Source organism: Anolis sagrei, chromosome 5 (assembly GCF_037176765.1).
Source record: "Anolis sagrei isolate rAnoSag1 chromosome 5, rAnoSag1.mat, whole genome shotgun sequence".
NCBI lineage: Eukaryota > Metazoa > Chordata > Lepidosauria > Squamata > Dactyloidae > Anolis > Anolis sagrei.
Window position 1 is genome coordinate 132564497 of NC_090025.1, and position 24311 is coordinate 132588807.

A 24311-nucleotide genomic window follows, 5' to 3' on the forward strand; every position below is an offset into this window, starting at 1 on the left:
GTAAACGGAGGTCTGACATCGGCATTTTTATAAAATTCGTAGTTTGGGGCAATTTCTGTTTGAAAAATGGAAAGGTTGAATGTTATTTGTATGTGAAAAACTAATATTACTGATGAGCAGGTTTACTAATGATTCTTGAGGAGTTAAATTACTTGCATTTGTGGCATACCGGTGCTGAAAAGCACATGCTGAGGGGTGCACAAAGCCTTGCTGCTAAATAAAAAAAAATGCTTGCTTTGGTCTTTTATGTGCAGACTTTGCAACTGTATCATGCTTTCCATTAAAATATAGCAACAATGTTGTGCTGGAATATTGTTTAGGTATACAGATTTGTGTATATTTGTATACTCAATCTTACTTATAGTTCCCCATTTAACTGCCCACACCTACCAAATCCTTTTTATTGCATGTTTATTTATTATGTTTATATCATCATCATCATCTTCATCACCATCACCATCATCATCATCATCTTCTAATGTATACCCTGCCTTTCTCCTGGCAACAATTTAAGAATCTTTGAGGAAACTCCATTGTGTTTTTCTAGCAATACTGGCAAACTATTTGAAATAACTTACTGGAGATACTCAGCTGTCAGATCCTAAACAGAATTATATACATTAAAAGCATAATTCGGGACTTGATGCTAGGATTTTGCATTTCACTCCCAATTGTATTTCAACACCCATTTTGATTTGTTAGGTGTCAACTCACTCATTAGCCCCAAGGAACTCACCTGATGACATGGGAATGTTGTATTTGTCGGAATGTCGTCTTCGGATGGCTCCCACGCTGGGTACACTGGCCGGGGTGATGACTGAGGGTCCCTGGGTAATTGGAGTGACGGGGGCTGTTGGCGTGGTGGGAGTTTGAGGTAAACTCTGAGGGGAAGTCTCCAACAAATTCTTAGACATAGTGACACTGGACACCAGATTTAGCTGAAAAAGGCCCAGGAAAGACAGAAGCAAAAAAAAAAAAAAAGAAAGAAAAGAAAAGAAAAGAAAAGAAAAGAAAAGAAAAAAGAAGGGGGTATTTAAAAGGTCTGACAAATGAGAGTGGATACATTTCTACAGCTGTGTTGCCACTAATAAGCTGCAAAGGGAAGCAGCCAATCTCAACTAATTACAGAACGAAATTGTCTCGTAAGAACTCTAATTAGAGGATGCTATTAGAAGTTATCTAATAATCTGCAGCAATGTTACTTAGGACTACCTTCCCCATCCAACAAGACTTGACTACAACTGTGTTATCTCTGCAAATGAATCTTACAACTTGTTATTGACAGATCCTGTTTATTGGGCAGGTCAGTCTCCTGCTGAAGCCACAGAGATGCACCTTTGCTTTAGATAACTGAGACTCAAAATAAGTTGCTATTGTGATGCTGAGGGATTTCCTTCTCCTAGTCCCAAATCTCAGCTGAGAGGCTCCAGCCAGCTGGAAAATTTTACACTGACCTTTAGTCTCCTTGCTAATTTGGTGGAATGGTAATGACATTACTACATATTCAAACAAAATTGTCTTAATTGCAAATTAGCCGGAGGAGTCTGAAAATTTTCAAATTAAATCTGATTGGAGATGGAGAGAGGGAAATGGAATTTCTTCACTAACAATCATTTGTGGCATGTGTTAACAAATATAATGAAATGTCAAGTTTGCCAATTCCTCTGGAAGTATCATTTTCAATTTATGATTACAGTGTCACTTATGGCTGATGTACCCTGGAAAGAGGGTGTCAGGATGGGTTGGGGGGGGGGGGGGAGAGAAGGTGAGAATGTATGCAAGCTGTTTAACAGTGTGCCCTTCATTACACCCCTCAGCAAGAAAGGCCCTGCTTCTCATTATCAAAAATGCATATTAACTCTGTCATATTTACCATACATCTTTTGTCATAAATAGCATCCAATTAGTAAAATTGATACTCAGAGAAGCAACATCCCAAATGATTACTGCCATATACTTAGGTGATACTCATCAGAGACCATCTATAGTAATTTTCACAGTATACTAAGAGTGGGCAGATACGAAGATGGTTCACATTAATTGTTATGCTTCTCTCTGGACTAAAGTACAGAGGGCATGATCCACAGGAAAGTTCTTCCATGCATGAGATCTCATTGGAATAAATGGTAGCCGTATGTAAAAGTGCTCAAGGAGATGGGTGGGCTGCGCCTAAAGAGACTAAACAAGGATAATTTGGCTTTTGTTCATAATTTAATCACACCTGCCTTTTCAAATCCCAAATATACTTCTAAAGATAAACCTCTTTTTAATGGCGCACAGCATTGATTGATCTTTCTTTGTGGATTTGTTTTACACATTTAGTCAGTAGAGAGATTTGTTAGGGAAACAAAAATTAACATATGCCAGCTAATTGTTCTTCTTTCTTGGGCAGCCGCCAGAAGAAGCGCATTAGCAGTCTAATAATAACGACTGGCACCCCCCAAGGCATCCCCAAGTGCATCTGTTCCCAATAAGCCACAAACTGTTATTCTTTGTTAAGTACTATTAGGGGAGAAAGTAAGATAATGTTGATAAACGCCACATTTAATACATTTTGTGAGTGTTTAAACTTGCCCATAAGGTTAAAAAAAGTCCTGTCTTTTATGTTCCCAGCAGCATATAGCACTGAAGTACTGTGGATCTGCCTTGACATGCTATTATGGGAAACTTTGAACTGACACAGTGATAGAATATTTCATCTCATTTATCAATATCTTTTACCCTGTGAGATATTCTGTTCACTTCAAAAATACATTCTCTTTAGATACATTCAGACATCAAATTCATACTTCACTGATCTCCACACCCCTCAACCTGCTAAAGTTCTTTCTTAATTTACCTAGGAAGAAAGCACATGTTCCAAACTTATTCGCAGATTACAAAACGTCTGGAAATGCTACGGTCAGTGTGTGTGCAAACCACTATGTTTACAATGTTACGGTAGGTTATTCTACCAGCCGGCAATAATAAGCATAACATGTTTGTCGGCATGCAATCGTGAGCTGATAAAAAAGACTGTATTATTAACTAAAGAAAAGCATGTAAAATCTAGGATGAGCACTTAGCCACCTCAGCTCATCTGAATATATTCAAGGTTGGGTGAAACTCATTATTCAGGACTCGCAGCCTTGATAACTTTGATTTTCATCCATCCATAGCATGGCCAAAAGGTACCATTTAATGAAGTACCATTCAGAGAGTAAATGGGGTCATATAATAGACAGTGCGGTTGCACCTTGTGTTCATGTACTGATAGCTGTTAAGGGTGCAGTGATGAACCAACAGAGCTCATTTCTCCTTGGTAATAAATTCATGCTATTAATATTTATCAAATGTGTGGGCCGTCTCAACTGAGCCACTGCACATGAGACCATAAATCTCTACTATCATATCAATTTTGAAGCTTCTTTTGTACAGTGTATAAATTTTAGGGCTTTTTTGTATTGACCACTCTTCTTTCAAACCAATTTGAGGCCAGTAGTACAGATCACCACTTCAGATATCTCTGGTTCCAAAGGGAACTTTAAACTGTGGTTTCATTTTAAATCACTCATCTAAGATTCTGTATTAATTGCCCACCATCAAACGCAATTAGCAATTCTTTCATGTGTGGTTTATGTAATGTAATACTTCAATTACATTATTCATTCAGGTTCTGTTTTGGATTATAGGCTGAAAATTCTTTATTAGTGTAGATGTAACCATGCTGCTGGAGTTTTAAAAAATTTACTGATTGAATAATTAATTGGAAAAGAACAAGCAGCAGATTCCTGATGGATTTATGAGACAATTATTCTGTCATGTGATTATCTACATTATACTATAGAAAGCCATGAGAAAAATAATTTCATTGGAATGAGGCAATCACAGCAGCAAATATGGGATATTCTCAAAATTGGGAATGACTTCCAAATCATTTGGCATGAAAATAATTTTGCAAGGCACATTTATTCTGCATTTTTACACTGTTTAGGAACATTGGTTATCTAACTCAAAATATTTAAGAATGATTATAATCTATGACTACTACAACAGTTATAAGGCAAAAGGCTTAAAAAGCATAAGTGTCAGATTATACAGAAAACACAAAATATTTTGAGTAAAAAAAATCTTATAGAAAAGCAAAACTTTCAGTTAAGACTTGTGTGAATTTTTTAAAAATATATTATCCTATGAAGTTAAGATTGAGGAATTAACAAACGATACACCTTTTCATCCATCGGCATAAAAGTGTGCCCTTTGTCTAAAATCTTGGTACAGCTCTGGAAACATAAGAGCAAGGCTATTCTGTCATTTTATGTAATCATTAACAGGGTGTGATAGACAAGTGAACTTCTAAAAATACCTTGCTGCTTTCATCTATTCTTTCCAAGCTTTGGAGACCAGGACTCCTTATCTTTTGTCCAACATAACCTTAAGAAAAAGCAGGGTAGCTTCTCTAGTATTTATACAAAAATTCTCACCAGCATGCAAGTATATTTTAAATGGCCATAAAGCCTTCCATTATAAACTTCTATTCCAAAGCATACACAAAGTATGCAGCACCAGTATTTCAAAGCTTGCAAGTCCGAATCAATAGAGAAGCAGTTCTCACTTGTGAGTATCAGTGTTAGGTTAAAGCCTTGCCCCCTCAGTAAGACCATTTTCTGTGCTGTAACCAAAAGCTAAAATATTACAAAGTGCAATGTCTTTTGCAGCCTGCATTTTAAATGAGCCTCCAACCAATAACAAAAATGCATATTGCATGTACCCTTGTGAGAGAGGCACACTTGGCCTACCCTTCTAACATTTCCCTTTTCAGCTGCAGAGTCAACTAAACTACAGATTTCCCCCACCAGAACAGCTTTCCTTTTAATATCTGTGAGTCTATTTCAAACAAGATATTCTTTCTAGCTTCAGCTGCAAGGCAGTGATTTGTGCAGTTATGGGTGTACTTTGTTTAGTGTCACCTATGGCGCAGATTGGACAGATTTTGTAAAAGATAGCATTACTTTTAAAGCAACATACAATTTGACAAGCTATTGCATTTTCGCTTCATTTTATTGCCATATTTTTCATCACACTCATTGTTTTCCAACTGTTCCTAAATTGTTCATTTTCTTAGTCTGTTTCATTCACGGGCCTATTTACTGTTTATAAAGCAATATGCACTTACAGGTTTTGGAGATGGCTTGGGCTCTGAGGGTCGCATGTGCAAGTGGGTCATCATTGCCTGAAGACGTTCACGTTCTTTAGAAAGCTGTTACAGAAAGAGGGAGATCAGAAGCATTTTAGAAATGACTAATACAGCTATTTTATGTCATGTGATACATCTTATCTTTGGAGACTGTTATAAGGTAATGGATCCTGCATATCAAATTCTGTATCAGCAGAAACTTCTGTCTGAAGAAAGGTAACTTCAGCTCTTCTGGGGGTCATAGTGAGAGACAGGCCCACAGAGGTTTCCTCATGTTTAAGAGGTCAGGGGAAACAAATAATACTTCATCTTTTTATCAATAAGAGAACTGAGGTCACCACTGCCTAACCAGTAACAAGTTACCAAGACCATAAATTAGATGGTCCATGTGTTCCTTTAAAGTCCTGTGGACACTGTTAGCAATGGACTACTGCCAATAGCTTTGAAAGGGTGAAGGGTTCTCACAACACAACGCCTGCTAGGACTGTCTGCACACTTCACTCATTTCCACTGAGGTCCAGTTAGTGCCCCCTGCAATCTGCCATCATCAATCTAATTCAATAGCATGACAGGGACCAGGCGGTGTGAAATGCTCAACTCTGCCACTAAGCCGACATCTACACTGTACTGGGTCTCATTACAACTGATGGACCTTACTTTTCTATCCGTCACACAAAAGGGGGCAAAAGGAACTCATAATTGGTCACCTTGCAAGCAGAAAGCCTCACTTTTTTGTGTGATAAGAGAACCGTTGGAAATGGTAAACAGTATCTCAAGAAACCCTTCAGGAAATGTATCAGAGCTATTTGCAAAGCCCATTTTTGATTGGTTAGAGCCAATTCCCAACTGATTTTCAAGCATTCAACACAACAATATTTATAGCTTCAGATATTGGCAGTACTCAATTATCTAAAATTTAGAAATAAATGATTACTCAAGTGTTTTTTAAGCACAAATGTGTGTCAAAAAAGCAAAATTCAAGGAAAGCTAATTTGAACTCTAAAAAAACAGTAATAGTAAGCCTTTAAAATCAAACTCTAAATTGTTATGGTTTGATTCTTTATTGAATGGGCTGTTGGAAACACTGGGATTAAACAAAGTGTTGATTCATAATTCAGCAGTTGGTTCGATGGGTGTTCCCTAGCAGGAAGTATGAATCGAAATTGTCATGCCATTACACTGCACATTCTTCTGAAAATAATTGTTTGATTACTATTTTTTTGCATTTTGATTTTTTTTTGGCAAACATTTGTACTCTTGTATGTTGTGCAAAATTTGGTGTTCTTGTCCAAAATCCAATGATATACAGAAAGTCACGTCAAACATCAATTGTGGCATTAATCATTCCTACTATTTACACTTGACTGACTGTATTAATACGTATATGTATACATACAAATGCATATGTGTTTTAAATAGTTGTCTTAAAAGATTCAAGGACCTTCCTTGAATTTGAGACAAACTGATGGCTCCTGGTCTCAGCCTCACCCTATGAGCCCTTCCTGCAATTTGGATCATGGACCACCAATGCTAAAATAAACAGATGGACCACAGGGCATGGATTTTCACACAGAAATGAACAGTCTTATCTCAGATTGAATTAAAATTACCTGTACTCAACCTGCCACAGTAAGCCTTTCTGAGAGGATTGGACACTGTCCACATTTCACTGTGTGTGACCCATTACTTCATAAGAGGTCCAGATTGTCAGGATGAATGGGTATTTGCCAGGTTGGGAGTCCTAATGAGTTAAATGGCATCTAGCAGAGCTATTTTGAGTGGCCAGAGGGCTATTACAAACTGCTACTCAAGTAGAAAACACACACCACTTGATAGCATGATATGAAGAACTTACACAACATTTTACAGATAAAGTTACTTAGATCTGCTCTGACTTGGATGCTGCTGTTGATACAATTCAAGTGGATGTAAGCTTAGCTTCTGTTTGTCCGGTGTTATTGGATACTTTTCAATTTGTACAGCATGAGGATATGAATAGGATACTTGGAGAGGTGAGAGCCATGATATGTGCATTTGTGTGCACGCGCACATGCATCTAGATCCTTGGCCTTCCAGAATTATCAAACAGGCCAGAGAGAGACTGGCTATGTGAGTGAGTTGGTCAATGTCGCCTTACAACAGGCAGTGTTCTAATTTGCCAAAAGGAGGCACTTGTGAGTCCTGTTCTGAAACACCATTCCAGAACTCCTCTATTCTTGATAATTATACAATGGATCCAAAAAAATCTTTCTTGGTGTCTTGGTTTTTAGAGCTGTTCTTGGGATTATTTGGGGCACTGATTCAGAAATGTGCACTGAATAGACAGCATCCGCTCTAGTTTCTTAAATATGGTTATCATGATTGCCTATGGGTGAGCAGATGAAGACTGGTATATGGCATATACACTGTATCTCAAAAAATAGAGCTGAAGGTACCATTTTTTGAATCAGCAGGTCAAATATACCACTCAAAAAGGGCTACCATTTGAGGCACCAAAATGTGTGTTGGGCTGTGTCCAATCTTGTTTATCATGCACCAAAGACATTTTATTAACAAAATAAAACATATGCAAAAGATGAATATTTTCCCAAACCTGTATTTCTAATTGCTGAACCACTTGCATTTGCACCCGACACTGAGCAGTACTTCTGTCATCCAATGCATGTTCATTATTAAGGTGCCTAAAAAAAGAAGAATGTTTAAAAACCCATAACATCACAAGATTTTAGTAATATTTTGTATCACATTGTATGTTGGTGAATCAAACAGAATATTTGCTAATGGATGATGTGAACTTTTACCCATAAGTGAAAGAATGTTCATATTCTTCAAATCCATTTCAAATAAATCTGAATAGCAATTTTTGCTAACGGTGGCCAGAAATTTCAGGAGTATAGGAAACTGAAAAATAAACCCTCTCCCAACAGCCACAGAATACCACTGGATGCATGTATGATGGTTTATAGTCATGGGAGTGTCACTAAAGGCTTCGTAAAAAGGTGTCTGTATCTGAACAGGCAGATAGGCTGTACAAGGAAATGTAGCAGTAGCAAAATGGTGCAGTGGTAACCAGGAAGTACTCACTCTTCTTTCATATTACAGTTCATTCCTTTTTGAAGTAACAATGTGACATAAGAGACCAGACAACAAAATATGGAAGAAAGAACCATTTATTGACCTATTTAAACTGCAATCCTTTGCAGTAAAACTAACATGGAGGGAGCAACAAAGAAATGAGTCATGATGGAGGAACAGGTATCACCCAATGACTACCTCTTTGTCTACCTCTGGGCGAACACCTGATGCCAGGGGCAATCCATTTAATGGCTTGCTGGCCTGGACGCTATGTAATATAAACTGGTCTCTCATGGGGGCTTCAATTGCTTGCTTCCAGCCAAATCCTTTGGCTGTTGGCAAGGCTTTTTCTCATTTATGAAAGAAGAGGGCTACATATCTATATAAGGATGCTGCATGACCATTTAACCACCATCCTTAAACGAACCTGCTTTTCTCCCTATTATCTCTAGGCAGGCCTAAAGTCAGGAGTGTAGTTGCCAAGTGATGAACTCTTCCCCTCCGCTCCCCTCCACCATTAGGAAGCACAAGTTGTTTACCTGCTAAATGACTGAGTGATGCCCCCAACTATGAAATGGCTTCTTTGAAGGACATAAATTATCATAATTTCCACTTTGCAGCACAGGAGTATTTCCTTAATGTTTCTGAATGTGGCAGAAATGCCTCTTTAAATAAACAGTAGAAATTCGAGGCTATAGAATTGTACAATAAGGGTTACTTTCTTTGGTTGCATTATTGAAAGAAAAGAGAAAAGGAATGAAAGGAGGAAAAGAGCAAGAACAGAATATGAGCAAACACAAATGTGATGAGAGCAGTGAAGACTGTTCTGAATGGATCTGAAAATAATGAATAGAGCAGGTACTACACACTAATGCATTTAGTAATTTATGTATTACTTTCTGTGGGAAATCTTAACTGGTAAGAGTTTTGAACACACTTTCAAACCAGAACAACTCCTGTATTATGGGAAAATTAATAGATCAACTCTGCCATATCATGTCCAGCTGAGTGTGTGATCAACCTCACTGCCCACTTTATTTCTAAGAGCCAGGTTTTAGAGGATTTGAACAGGGACTAGAACATTAAAGAACCCCAAGTGGATGTCTACGCAACTGAAAACAGGTTATTTGAAAAGGTGTTTGCTTGGTTTTTTCCCCAAGCTTCTGAAGAAAACCACAATTTGCTTCTAGAAACAGGTGTAATGCCTCAAGAACAACCAGCTGTATAAAACAGTTATAAGTGCATGTCTGCGTTAATCATGGCCTAATGACTGATCTTCAAATTACAGTAAACAGCTAGAAAGTTAATTGATGTATTAATTTACCATCTGACACGTTACAGAATTCTGGTCTGCACTTCACAGATATTTTTAAACGATGTCTATAATTTATTATAGCAATTTACATCTTAACATTTGGAAGGGTTAATCTGATACAAATCTAAATTATTCAAGATTTCCATATAAATATGACAGAATGATTCTGAATGTAATAAATAGACAGATTTCTTTTTAAATAAAAACTACTGAAACACATAGACATAGGAAACACTTGTATGGATGAATACGTATTGCCCTTGTATTGATACCTTATACCTTATTGATGTTTAATGTATGGGTGATACATGCAGGGGTTATACAGATGTACTGGCAAGAATCTGACAGTTATAGTCTTGAACAGTAACTACGTTGTAATGTTAGAAAAGCAAACGGTTGTAGGTAAACCAAGTGCCATGAAAAACTTTCTGTATGACACGGAAATTGGAAGGAAGTCTAATGATATGTGAAAGGCAATATAATGTAAAGTGATACATAATCTAAAGGGGGAAATGATTCCAGCACAATAATGTGCAAATAACAATATAGCACTTGCATCATTTGGAATTCCCAAATCTTTTGGATTTCTCAACTACCAGTAAATGCCTACAAACCCATTAATACAATCCATATGGTGGCAAATAGCAGTGCAATTTTCCCAGTCTGAACTGACTTATTATTGGTCTAAGATTTGTGCTGATCAGTGGCATCTGTTCTTTTCTTGACTAAGAGCTAGAGAAATATGTTGATCACAGTGCTGGACTTTGAAAGAGAAGAACTCAGTTCAAATCTCAATGCAACCAGAAAGCATCCAGAGTGATCCTGGTTGTGTCTCTCAACATGGAATTTGAGAATACTCAAGGTGAATCCATGAGAAGACACATCTACCCAATCTGTAGGAGTAAAAAGTTGCCAGAAGGGTGAAGATGATAATGTGAGGGGAGCTATTAGTATGTCCCTGAATATGTACCTCTACCAAGATGGAACAAGGAAAAAAATGTGATACATAAAGGCTGATAAAGATATGTACACCCATGCATCTACTTGGTAGTTTTAAGATCAAGAGTTTCACAGGTCCAGTGTGTTGGTTAGGTCTCATTTATATGCCTAGAAGTAAAGCAAATTACACCTGAATGGGCTTAGAATGGCTATAAAGACTGGCATGCAATTAGCGGGATATGTGGCCAAGCAGTAAACATTTCAGAGTTTGCTCAGGATGTGTGAGAAGCAAACAACATGGCTTATATTTGACCAGCCCTGGCTCTGCAGTTGGAAACTCAGGTCAAATTCTCTCCAAATGTAACGTGAAAGATACTTATAGTGAAATGAAATCTGCAAGTGCATTCTATGGTACTGTTAAAAAACTGGATTTATTTGTTTTTTGCCAGAAAGATGGACTATCTTTGCAGCAAGTTACATTGCTTATCAGTTTGGTAACTAGAGCATACATGAGAACAGAGAACAAACATAATGGTTCTGCTCAGAAGTGAAGAAGATGATATTAAATCTATCATAAATGTATAATATGCTATTTTGCTGCATGTCAACATTATTGAAAACCCTACAGGGTTGAGAGTGCAAATCATTTTCCCAGATGAAGGAAACTGTTGATATAAGGAGTGTGAAGTGAGGCAATTTGCAAAAGAAAAGTTTTTATAGCATCTTGAAGATCATGAATTCGCAAAACCTTGCTGTAAAGAACAGATGTACACCTGGTAAATGCATGTCCCAGATTGGGATGCCCTTAAACATTTGTTTGGAATGCCAGGTCTCATTCCTAAAGCATACCAAGTTTCAAAGATAAGAGTTACTCTCAGAATGTGTGAGAAAAAAGGTTCATATAACTGAAATAAATGTTAGATTTGTGACATATAGGATTAGGGGTAAAGTTTAGGCTAAACAGGGATCTAGCTAAACAGGGATCTAGAAATGTATACAGATAAAATATATATTTGTGAGCATATTTAGTTAAAGACTGTTAACATTTTACAGTATAAATATAAAATATGGACGACAAAACAAAGAAGATTAGAGTAAAATGTTTCCAGACTTTTTTTAAGCAAGTATCTATATCAGTATGAAACAAAAACGCAACTTGCTTCCTTAGATGTCAGAATAGATTTGCTTTCAGTCAGGTTTCCAGTGGACATCTAACCATCTCAATTAACTCCTATGTAACTTGGTACTTTGCCAGTTGCTGCAAAGGACTAAAATAGCAAAACACTAGAGGTCAGGGCAGAGGGAGCTTGGCAGTAGTCTATGGGGGAATTGAAACAGAACCTGTCTCCACTAAGTTCAGTTCTGGTCAGTCCTATTCTGAATCTCACTATAATGAGCACTTTTTAAAAAAGGTCACCCCATCATATTTTAACCAGATAGGATTGCAAACTATGACTTCTTCTTTAGAAAAGTAATTGAACTCTAATGGAAGCCATTTACAAACAATTTACAATGAAGTTTTTACATCACTAAATTTTCCCAATGCATATATTTTCCCCCTTTTAACAAAGAAACCTTTTTTTACAGATGAAGCTGGTAACATGGTTTTAAATTAAGTAGATACTCCTCCAACAATTAACATCTGCTTCTAACACATCTCACTTATGGATAATGTTTAAGGGATCCATTAGTACCTTTAATATAAATACTTTTCCTGTTCTGTTATATTAAAAGGATGCTGATCTTTATATATATCTTTAAATATTTAATGAGACTCTTTAAAAAAAACCACCCTCACATTCAAGAGGCCTGGATCCCCAAAATATATTGTACTAAAGTTACACTGAACAGAGAAGATTTGTTGATAGGAACAGACCTGGTAAACAAAAACTGCAGTGAACTAGACTCAACATACCTAGTTACTGAAGTGGGTTGTGGTTGAATATTGATACAGGTGAGCAATGAGAAGATACCATTTACACTGGTGAATTTGGGCTTATGCTGCATGGAACCATAGTAAAAACTGAAAATGCTTCTCTGGTTTTGCATTATATTGAATTAATTTCACTTAAAATTAGCTAAGTGAACATGTCACATTTATTTGGATTATTATGTTAATGAGCTTTGAAAAATACCATGCTTTAATTTCACCCAGGTCCTATTGGTTCTATAACCTCAGTTAATAAACCCTTTTCATTTATTTATGTATCTAAATAAATGGTAAATTCAGCATACAATATTCTACTAAGTGAGGATAAAGAGTACTGGCCACAAATTATTGTATTTGGAAGTGAACGGTAATCCATTTCTACCTTATTCTATGAAGTACAGCAGCCAGATCATAAGGAACTGGGCATAGCAGGGAGGATATGAATCTAGAAAAGAATAATACAACTGAATTCCCATCTTGTGGGAGAGGCTGACCTTCTAAAAGGTATTGCTGGGGGGGGGGGGGGGGTAGAAGCATGCTTTTGCTTACTTTCCTGCATGGCCACTTATCATTAGTTCTGTACATTTCCTTGGCACTTCAAGCAGAAGTTTAACAATAGTGGCTAACTAGATTTCCAACCGGAGACATCAGCTAATGTTCAATGTCTTTATTATGGATGCCAATTTTGAGGAAGACATCTGACTACCATGGTCAGAACAGTTTTGGTACATTATTGAGGGGTATTTTGTTTTCATTTCATCCCCAATGTGCACAGATAAAAGAAAACTCGTGCTATCTCCCCGTCTTAGACAATGTTCAATCATTCAAGAGCATTTTCTTCCCTTTTTTTGTATCCTGCAGGAAGGCAATCAGAAGATGCTTGTATTCTGGTCTACTTGTTTTTGCTACTTCATTTCATTGTATGGAATCACCATAACCAAGAGTATTAGGAGCTAGAAAGGGAAGTAAGATTTTCATTCCTACACTGCCAGTGCTCAGCTGAGTTGACGACACAGCAAAGTTATGGGTCAAAAGGTCCCCACTATTCTTGCTTCTCAGAAATGAGTGCATTGTTCATAAACCAGAAATTAAGCTAGAAATATATATTTTATCATGAACTACATATATTGAGAGAGATTTTTCCAGTGCTCCATGTAAGGTGTATATAATTCTCCTATAAAACCTGAAACTGTAGCAGGTTAGTTGTTACTTAAAGGAGAACAGGAAAACCAACAGTCTTCTAATGAGTTACATTATTTAATTTATTTTATTTACAACATTTTTATCCTGCCCATTTAAGCCTGCAGGCGACTCAGGGCGGCGTACAGATCGGCAACAATTAGATGCCATATAGAAATACATATCTAAATAAAAACAATTAAAACACATCATAAATACATATAAAATCCATAAAAACTATAAAACTATAAAACTCAATAAAAACAGTGTCTATTGAGATATCTAGATCAGCATCACCAACATCAATTCTCTGTCCTCCATAAGTTGTTGAGCTGTAATTCCCAGTAATTATAGACAGCACAGCCAATAGTTAGGGATTGTGTGAATTACCATTCAATAACATCTGAAGGGCTACTCAATTTTGGTTTATAGATTAGGAGCATCCCTTTGAGGTTTCTGACAATCCAGTCTTATCCGGTGATACCATATACTGAAAATTCTGCACACAAATCATGGGAGTCCAGTTCATGTATGCACAGGTGTTGTAAGTGTATGCATATGCATACAAAGATATCCTTAGTTAACATATAGCTAAGATTTGGGATTTAAAAAAATTCCACATGCACAGCTTTGCTCATGGATTAGAAATGGAAAATGAACATGTAATACATATAGTTCCCCATCTTGTCACACACATGCACACAGGGACTTACACCTACCTATCTTCTACTATGGTTGGAGCGGGGCACAAATGTGTTTACATTTTTTGTTTTAATTTATCTTTGTATATTTAAAGAACTAAAAACCTGCAAAATGTTTGCATTTATCTGCTCAAGTCTTAGAGAGACCTATTCAATTTATCTCTCCTGCTTTTATTAGGCTAGCGACTGTAGACTACAATAATAGTCAATGAGGTTTTGTCTTGATTGAATTTTTCAGTAGAACACAAAAGAACCTTGCCATTAAAATAGTCCTTTATTCTCCTGTATGAAGGCGAAAGGTTTTTAAAGTGTTGTGATGTTCAGTAATGAGCTTCTATCTAAATTATCATTGGTGACAAACTCACAAAGCACTTTGAGGACACATAGTTATGAAATGCCAGAGCTGCCACTTTCTTTCCTGTAATTATAGGCTAGCTTGCAGCCCTTCAATGATCATTTATAGAACAGCCTCCAGTGGATTACTGAGAACTTGAAAAACACATACATACCTCTGCCACATCTCTCTTCTCCTTTCCTTGCTATTGTTTACCAGTGATATGTAAAATAATGGGGCCTATTCATTTCCCCGACTTAATTATGCCAATCAAAGTACAGAAATAATGCCGGATATAAATACAATGCAAGGGGACTAAATAAATAGGCTAGAAATTAACATCAAATTATGAATTCATGTATTTATGACTATTTTATACCCAAATTATTCTCTTTTATGCTTTTACAACTGTCTCAGGTACATATTGCTATTCAAAAATTCTCTATGATTTATAAATCAAGAATGAGATAATACTGAAAAATGAGAGGATTGGTAGATTTTCTCAGTCAGTGCCTAATTGCTGTTTCAAAATGCATATGCAAAGGGACATTTCATTAATCATTTAATCATGTCCCTTGCAGGAAGTTGGAACTAATGTTGCAAATACCCTTTTCATATGAATGCTCCATAATACTATCTTATGCATTTGATATATTGCCTATGTCATAAATTACAGCTGCTTCAAAAAGAACCAAGTGGGTTGTTATCCCTGAAGATGCTTGTTACAAAACCTTTATTAAGTTTTTCCCCCTTCTGACTTATTGCTGTTTCTTTTTCACAGCTTCATTCTAGCCTCCAATAATGCTCTTTCTGATGGCAAAGGTCTGTAAATTACCCATGCAATCACCAACACCATTTCACAGACCTGTTCTACTTCTACTGGTCTGCTAACAAGGCGATTACACACAAATTACTGAATGCCTATGAAATATTTAAATGCATTCTACTCTACTATGCATTAATAAGAGCAAAGGAAGCGCTGGAATTCTGGTGAGCTCCAGTCCCTAATGTCCCCTAATGAGCCTCTTACTGTGACTGCAGTTCAAACAGAGAGGTGAAGAAAAAATGCAAAGGGTGCCTTCAGAAAGGCAGCACTGAACAAACATTGTGCGAGCCAGTTCTAATTTATGGGTCACTTTATAGGTATATTGATTTTTGTTTTCAAAATGGAATAAATGATGTGGTCGACTGATGTTCTTTCAAAACTGCACGAATCTCTGTGTAAGCTGCCAGACTTGCACATGGAAAAATATAAATATGCAATTATATTTCTAAGGAAACAATTAGGAAAACATTCTAGCCTGACCATTTAAAAAAAGAGCTTACAAGATCAGCTTGCTTCCATTTGTTTAATGTTTATTTTTCTTCTTTGGTAGGCTTTAGGGGCTAAACAGTATGTGCCAGCTTACATTGCAATGTTACAAATTATTAAGCTAAACTTATCCAAATCCCAGATTTATTGCCAAGTTTGCCATTGCTAAAAAAGAAATGAGAAGCAGCCTTAAATCATAAGGTGTGAGAGACTGTTTTAGAAACATATTTCAGTCAAACATCAGCAGTGTTTTATTTTACATTAAGATTTAATGTTTAAACTCGGAGCACTTTGAATACAAATTGTATTTGTATGCCACCATTCAATGTATGCCACTCTTCATTGAGCTGATTGTCTCTGATGTCTTCGTTTTGAGGGATGATGGCACTGTCACCAACTAAACAACATCTGGACAAGTTCAAAGATTCCCTTTTTGAGGTCATAATTTTGGGACAACAGTGCCTAATCAGAGCCAAAAAAAATCTATTTTTTTTATATACTGAAAGAATAACAATAATCTCTCTAACAGTGTGTGGATTAAGAGAGAGGAAAAAACTCTTATGAAGTTTGATGCTCAATTAATTGAAATTACTTTTCTCTCTGCATTTGGTTGCAACCCTTTGAAAGCTCTGACAATAAAAGCAATCTTTCCTGTTGGTAAGCTGCCCTATCTTCTCCTATAGCATGAGTGCCCCCCCCCCTCCACTGAAACTAACAATTCTGTCTCTATAGAAGAAAACATTGCCTGTCTTTGTACTGTAGATCATGTTTTGTTTTGCTGGCGTCTGCTCCATGCAGGTTAAAGAACGCTTGTCTGCTGGCTGGAATGCTATAGTGTAAACCTTTTGATTTAAAGCTCTAAAAGTCAAATCCATCTACACTCAAACTGACTTAGGACCAATGGAATGATAATTAGTTTTGCAGACAAAATACACCAAAGTTTTGTCATATGTTATTACATTCTGACATTTATAAGACAGTAATGAAGAACTACTATTAAATGCTTTTAGTGATCTTCGGGGCTCCTTGCTTGGTGACCGGCAAAATGGTTAGCTTCTGTCAACACCTGTTTTATAGTGAAATTCCAAACAAATTCTTAAACATTTTTGGCAGTCTTTTAATCACCTTTCTGCATTGCTCCGTATTCTCTTCAATAATTGTTCTCTCTACAGCCAGGCAATAATATTTTCTGACCTGACTTTAAATTTTGATGTTTTCCTTCTGCCAGAAAGAATTAATTTTATGGAAAGGCTTTTGTTGAATAGATCACATTCACGCGAGTGCTGGTAATCTTATACTACTTCCTCAAAGCAGAAAAATCACACAGCCATTTCTTATGGCTGGACACCTTAAACTACAGGATATCAAAGAATTAGAACTATGAGTCACCCTGCCTGTCAGATGAAACATTATGGACAACAGGAGTTATATTTGTTTGAAAATAACAGGCAAGTATAATTAAATTGCTTTAATTTCTTTTTATGCATGCAATGTAGAATTTTGTGAATTTTAAACATCTAGGTACAGAGAATTGTAATGATATTTATCATCAAAATACTCGAGGAATAAAAAAACGAAGATACAAAAATATTCAGGGCTATAAGTCATATTCTGTAAATTATTCTTCATTTCACTCCAAATCCTTTCCATTATTAAAAAAATGAAGCAAAGCCACTGTGTTTTCTGTCTTAATCCCTCTTCTCAAATGCCTCAGCACAGCTGTTTTTTTGTTATTATATATAAAAAAGTAAAACAAGCATCAGGCATGATCTTAAACTGGTTTCTGAACACAAGTTAGAGTTCATTTTATGTATCAGAGGCCTCTTCAAATTTGTCAAAGGCATATGGCAGATGCAGGCACTAGATTTGGGCAGCAATACTTATGAATATTTGATTTTAGTGCATTATACCTGCATTAGCTTTATTATCAGGTATTGCCCTGTTTCAAACCAGAATATTCTTGCAGAGATTAGACTAAGAGCAAGTCCTTCAAAACTGTGGCCATTAGACTTGTCTTCCTCTATAAGGTTAATGGATTGGGGGGAAATGGGCCATTCTTGGGATCTAAAAGTTGAAGTAAAACTGAAATAAAATATTTGAACTAAAATGGAGCAATGCAATAAGGTTACAGAAAGCTAATAAGGGGGCTCGATCCAAAAAAATCAAAAATTAAGATTATAGCAACACATACGATAGAAACAGTGGCATGTAGGTATACCTCTGTTAACAAAGAAGCTCATTTTTATAAAATGTTTTTACATTTGCCTATTCTCCCCCTATTTCCTCCTTGTCCTCTGCCTAGCTGGAAGCTTTCCAAATGTATCAGCATTACAAGGAGGATGCAGCAGGGCTTTACCAACATAGAGTTTCAGTGTCATCTTACAGGAATGTGGCTAGAGTAAACAATCAATACAACTCAAACTGGGAAAGAATAGGATCCTGTTCCAACCAATCCTACTATAACTCTCTGTGTGCCTGTCTACAAAAAACAAGGTAAATAGCTGCCCCTGGAAGCTCTTAATGAGCTTGTGAGAATGGCAAGACAGAGACATTAGGGGAAAGCAGACCAACCTGCCTCACTAGTTCTGCCAAGCATTTTTATATAAAACATCCATTCTTTGATGATAATGGAAACCACAAGTAAAGTGGAGGCTGGAAGGGGGAAAAATCAAACCTAGACAGATTTGGAAAGAAGCTATCAAGTGCTGTCTGAACCAGCTTGTTTCATTTCAGGTGCATATTCATGAGTGGTGGATAACAAATTTGCTAAAACACGTTGAACTGCTCCTCCTTTTTGTGGTTTAGAAATCTAATCCCATTCTTTCCATGTAATTTTTGTGTAATGTAACAAATGTATGTTTAAAAAGTAGTCCAGGAACACATCTACTTTGTACACCTGTATTCAGTAGCCCTCTGAGTATGGATTTATTTTTCATAGATATATAAAGATTGTTTTCAACAAGCGGTTTTGTTGGGTTACAACAGGTGCAAAGGTGAAGGAATTGCCATGGTTTTGGGACTAAGAAAGTCACTAGGTGCTAGATACCCCACCCCAATCCATTTTTCAGGTCTAAATTGGTACCCATTTTAAGAGATTTATCACACATCATTTGTGGGCAGGTCTAGATTAGAGGGCAGAAACTGGGAAGTCAAGTGGAACGTCCTACCCTGAAAAAAGACCAATTGTACATTCTTTTCAATAACACACAATTCAGCAGAAACAGGAACAAATGAAAGCACAGAAATACATTACTGTTAATCAAAATGTTTCTCGTCATTGTGGATTATAAAACCAGAGACCTACAAAATAATTGTGAAAGCAGCGAGCCAAAGCATTAACATCACTAGACCCTGGAAGGATGGAAGTATTTATAAAAATTAGTTTTGCTTGGAGAGGAAAAGGCTTGAGCTAAGTTGGCTAAACTCTTGGTATCAATTATGCTTAGAACAATATATGCAGTATGTAGGTTATTTTCACATGGAATAATTTCCAGCAGCTTATATAAATCCCACAAGCAAACAGTAACCTCTTTAATCTACAAACAGAAACAGTATAGATCAAGCTGCTTCTTCTCAAACTAGTCAAAAATCTCAAAAATTACTCTGTGAAATACATCTAAAAGCCTCTCTCTCTCTCTCACTCACTCACTCACTCTCACTCTCTCTCTCTCTCTCACACACACACACACACACACAAAGATTTCTGAAATATATAAACATACATTTAAGGAAGGTAGAATCTGGACATATAAAAGAGACCCGTCCTCAAAGAAATAGTTATGATTCTGTGTATTTGTGTTGTGTTGTCAAGCTACTGTTTCTACATACCCTGGCTGTACACCACTTGTAAACAGGTCCTTCTGATATTTTTACCAACATCCTGGCAACAAAGCAGTGCAATTTCAAATGAGCTAATTAACTTAATTGTTGATGAAGCATGAAGCAGTTCATTCACCCTGTTAGCTGCACCATGACAACATAAGAGCCTCAGCTTGTGAAGTTACTCTATATAAACCTATCTATAACTTTCCATTAGGATTCTTTGTACACTAAGGCCATGCATGTCTGCTTTATCAAAGATCACTACATTGGGGTTCAGCCCTCACAGAGTTCATAGCATGTGTACACACAGGGAATGTATTAATTACACATATTTTACAAAGCTATTTTTAAAAGAAAACTTTTAATTTGAAAATGGCAGAATCTTGTGAAAATAACAGGCATACTCTGAAAAGGTATTTAGCAAAAGCAAAGGTTTTTTTTTCTTTTTCAGCCATCCTTTCTAAATGATAGCAGTCTCCAAGGCAAAAATGATGGGGCACATATTTAAAAAATAGAGAAAATGTAAAACCAGAGTAAAGTGTGACCTGAAGTTATATACTTTGGAGAAAATCAAATCCTAAACTATACACTTGAACTTAACATGGACAAATGCAGGGAGGTTTATTCGAGTTAGGACCACAGGATGTAGCTCACTTTGTGTTAGTGCTTGTCTTTATATCAACATTTTCTAAGTTATACCGATGTTACTGAGCTTGCTTATAAGTCTCCAATGTTATATCTACACTGAGCAATTTAACACCACATTAACTGCCTCAGCTCAATACTATGGAAGTCTGGGGTTTGTTTTTAAGAAAGATCTAAAAACCTGGCTCTTCTGCTGTGCCTTCGGAGAACAACCACTCAATCCATCTGGTTGTTTTAGCCTATAGCTGCCCTCAGAATAAAGCACCTTCCCACCCCTAAAATGGCTAAATCGCACAGCTCCTCCTTGTCAGGCTCCTCTCCTACAAGAAGCTTTCCCTCTCTGTTGCAGATGGAAACGGGGAGGGGTTTGTCCCTGCACCCCGATGACAGAAAGTAGTTCCAGCTGGAACTACCTCTGCTGGGGGCAGGGCCGGGCTCTTGCCCGACTCCCCGCCCCAATTTAATATCAGAAGCGGCTTGCCTTTGCCCACCTTGCCTGCCCTTTAGAGCAGTATATTATGGTTGTCACTAGGGGGCCGGGTAGGAATTTTTCCCCACCTATGTTCTAGGTGGGTTTTTCGCCTACCCTATACTGTTATTGGGCTAATTGGGGGGGGGGGGTTGTGGCATTAAATAGGTCATCATGAAAAACCGATAGAGAAAGGTAAATATTTGATATGTATACCCTTCAGGGGTCAGAGGCTATTGACTAAACACTCACCTCTGGTGGCTTTCATCAGGCGAGGTGAAGACGGATGCCCTAAGTTTACAGGGGAGCCTGGCTTTGGTTATTTTGAATGAGGCTTCCCTGATTGATTCATTGATTGATTGATTTACATGGTTATACGGATTTGGTTTTCAAGAGAACAAGTTTTTCACCCCAGGTAGCAGAGGGGTATGTCAGATAGGGACGCTACCTCAGTGTTGCCACCAAGTTCAATTCATATCAAATTTAGGACCAGTCAAAGTTAACAGGTAACAGTTAATAAAGTTGCCCGTATTCAATCCAGTCATTTGTGTGGTCTCGTTATTTCGGGGGGTCGGCGGACAAATGCACTTTCATCCCTATCTCCCCCACAGTTTAAACTTTTTAACATTTACCTCATACATTTGGCCCGCCCTCTGTGTCTGGTTTTATTATGCTGTTTTAGATTGTTGATTTTATTTGTTATTTCATATTTTGTTATGATGTATTTTGTTATTGTGTGTTTATTATGTTGTATTATTTTGGACTTGGCCTCATGTTAGCCGCCCGAGTCCCCTTTGGGGAGATGGTGGCGGGTTATAAATAAAGTTTATTATTATTTATTATTATTTGTATGTACTGCATTGATTTCCATGTTTCAATGCTATAAAAATCTGGGATTTATGCTTCTCTATCAGAGAGGTCAAACTACAAATATCAGGATTCCATAGGATGGAACCATAATAGATGGAACCAAAGTAGTTAAATTGGTGTTAATCTGTTATAATTCAGCAGTCCATCAGTGGTATCCAACCTTTGATCCTCCAACTCCCAGAAGCCCTGGACAACTTGTCCAATGGTTAGCAATTCTTGGAGCTGAAGTACAAAATGCCTGGAAGATCTCTGCTCTAAATGACTATTTACTATTGGCTTGTTTCATACCTTGCAAGCTGCTTTGAGTGCACTTTTCCAATAGGAGCTTAAACAAGCACAAAGTCCAACATAATCAGGGGGTTTCCCACTGACCTCTGTGTTGAGATGCTTCACTTGTGAATCCTTGTTGCAAGAACAGGGCTTATTTAAAGTAAAGCAGATCAAAATAAACCAGGTTGCCTGCTTATGCTGGAGCTCCTTAAGTACACTTGGGTTTCCAAATAACTGGCTCAGGGTATGAAATAAACCATTCAATCTGTACTGGTCATGGGCACACCACACAGAACTCAGTGACTGCAACCCAGTGAAAAGAGAAGATTCAAGTCAAACAAGTGTAGAAAGTACTGGGTGTATACACTTAACTACAGATTCAATATTCATGGTTTCACTTACCCACCTTACAAAAACATTACCTCTCCCACCCCCTCTAGAAAATCTGTGTTCAAAAAAATATGCTTCAGTAATGGTGGATGATGGCCTAATGGAAAAAAATAAATATAACTTGAGCTACAAAATAGGGATGCTCCCTCTCCCCAATTTTCTTCACAATACTAATGGAAATATTAGCTAATATAATAAGGGAAGAGGTGAAAATAAAAGGAATGGGAATTAAGGAAAAAGATATAATAAATTTATACGCAAATGGCAATTGAAAACCCAATATAACAATGGGAAAAAAATAGACGCTCATGTAACAAAATTTGGAAGAATACCAGGGTTACAAGTTAATTGGAAGAAGTCAGAAATGTTATTATTCAGTTATCAGGAAGAAGAGAGAAAAATTAAAGCAGGAAGGGAAAATAAAAATAAAAATCAGTGAAAAAAATAAATTTCTAAATATCAACATTCAAATCAATGCTGGAAAGGATACCAAGAGTTAGGCTCATATATCCATATGTGGTGGTCATGTAAATTTATATAAAAAATGGAAAATAGTATTTAAGGAAATAAGAGCGATATTAAAAATAGAGATAAAAGGTACACCAGAAATAGCATGATTACCATTGTATGATAATACTATATCCTCACAAGAAACCAAGGAATTAATTTCTACCCTATCAATGGCAGTGAGACTTGTAATTGCAAAAAAAAAATGGAAAGATAAAAATGAAATTCAATTGGGAGTTTGGAACACAACAATTAATGACAAACTGACTTGTGACATTAAAGTTAAAAGGGGGTTATGGAATCAAACAGATTTTTGGAAAATCTAGGGAAAGTTTATAGAATTTTTATTTATAGAAGGATAGGGGGACAAACCTGCAACAGAAATCATAAAATTCTGGAGATAAAGAATAAGATCAGTTGGTCCAGATGAAGATGGCACAAAGAAAAGGGAAAGGGATAAGGGGTGGGGGGGGGGGGGAGCTAAACATATTCAAATAATTAGAAAAAAATGTATTAGAATTTGCAGTATACTTTACATGGGGAAAGTTTATTTTAAAATTAAGTTTTTTAAAAAAGAAGAAAAACATAAGATTCAATATTATCCACAGTTTCTGGCATCCAATGGGAGGTCTTGCAGCGTATCCTCCCACCGATATGAAGGTCATACTCTTATTTTTTCTAAAACTCTCTTTCCAATGAAACTGTGTGTAATTTTCGGAAAACAAGCATTGTGAACACTGTGATACTGAAAGCATCTGAAACATTTTGTATGAAAGGAAGAGTAAAAGGTTTGTTTTCTACAGTTGGGTTTAACTGGTTGCTAGATACATAACTCAATGAAGTGTGAGCTTTACAACCGTACATTGTATTTCAGCCTGACATGACTCACTGAATAATTATACAAAGCAACTTACTTTAAAAACTGTCCAAAATCTTCACAAATACTTTCACATCCAGGCCATTTGCAAACTCCATGGCCATAGAGAGTATGAGAGGCTCCAGTCTCCTCATGTGATGAGCTGTGATTTAAAAAGAAAAAAGAAAATTGCACGAGATTCATCTCAAAAGCCACAACAGCTGGAGATTTCTAATGTTTATCAGGTTGTGTTCAGTGACAAATACATAAAAACTCATCAATTCCTTTCATTGCACTCAAGATATTTTTCTACTCAATATGTCAAGAAGTTTTAATTTGAGAGGAAATTGAGTCAGAAATTACTGTTAATAAGGGATGCAAAACAAACAAACAAACAAACAAAAACCCCACCCCTCTCTGTATTAGAACAGCTTGCCCATTTTGTCATATATCTAAATAATTTTTAAAAAACCAAAAGTTTATAGTAAATTAATCAATTCTGCAACAGAAGTACTTACAGA

At 36.7% G+C, this 24311-nt stretch overlaps 1 protein-coding gene across 17 annotated transcripts in view; it reads right to left on the reverse strand.

The window, feature by feature from the left end:
- Positions 1 to 24311, reverse strand: part of FOXP2 (forkhead box P2) — a 402068-nt gene that overhangs the window by 34492 nt on the left and 343265 nt on the right. For all 17 annotated transcript variants that reach the window (XM_067469068.1, XM_067469057.1, XM_067469056.1 and 14 more), the window contains 5 exons: positions 23849 to 23953; positions 7770 to 7857; positions 5156 to 5239; positions 737 to 938; positions 1 to 55 (listed from right to left, as the gene is read on the reverse strand). The exon at positions 1 to 55 is cut by the window's left edge and continues 22 nt beyond it. In XM_067469068.1, the coding sequence (XP_067325169.1) occupies positions 1 to 55; positions 737 to 938; positions 5156 to 5239; positions 7770 to 7857; positions 23849 to 23953 (534 nt within the window). The remainder of the gene's footprint in view (positions 56 to 736; positions 939 to 5155; positions 5240 to 7769; positions 7858 to 23848; positions 23954 to 24311) is intronic.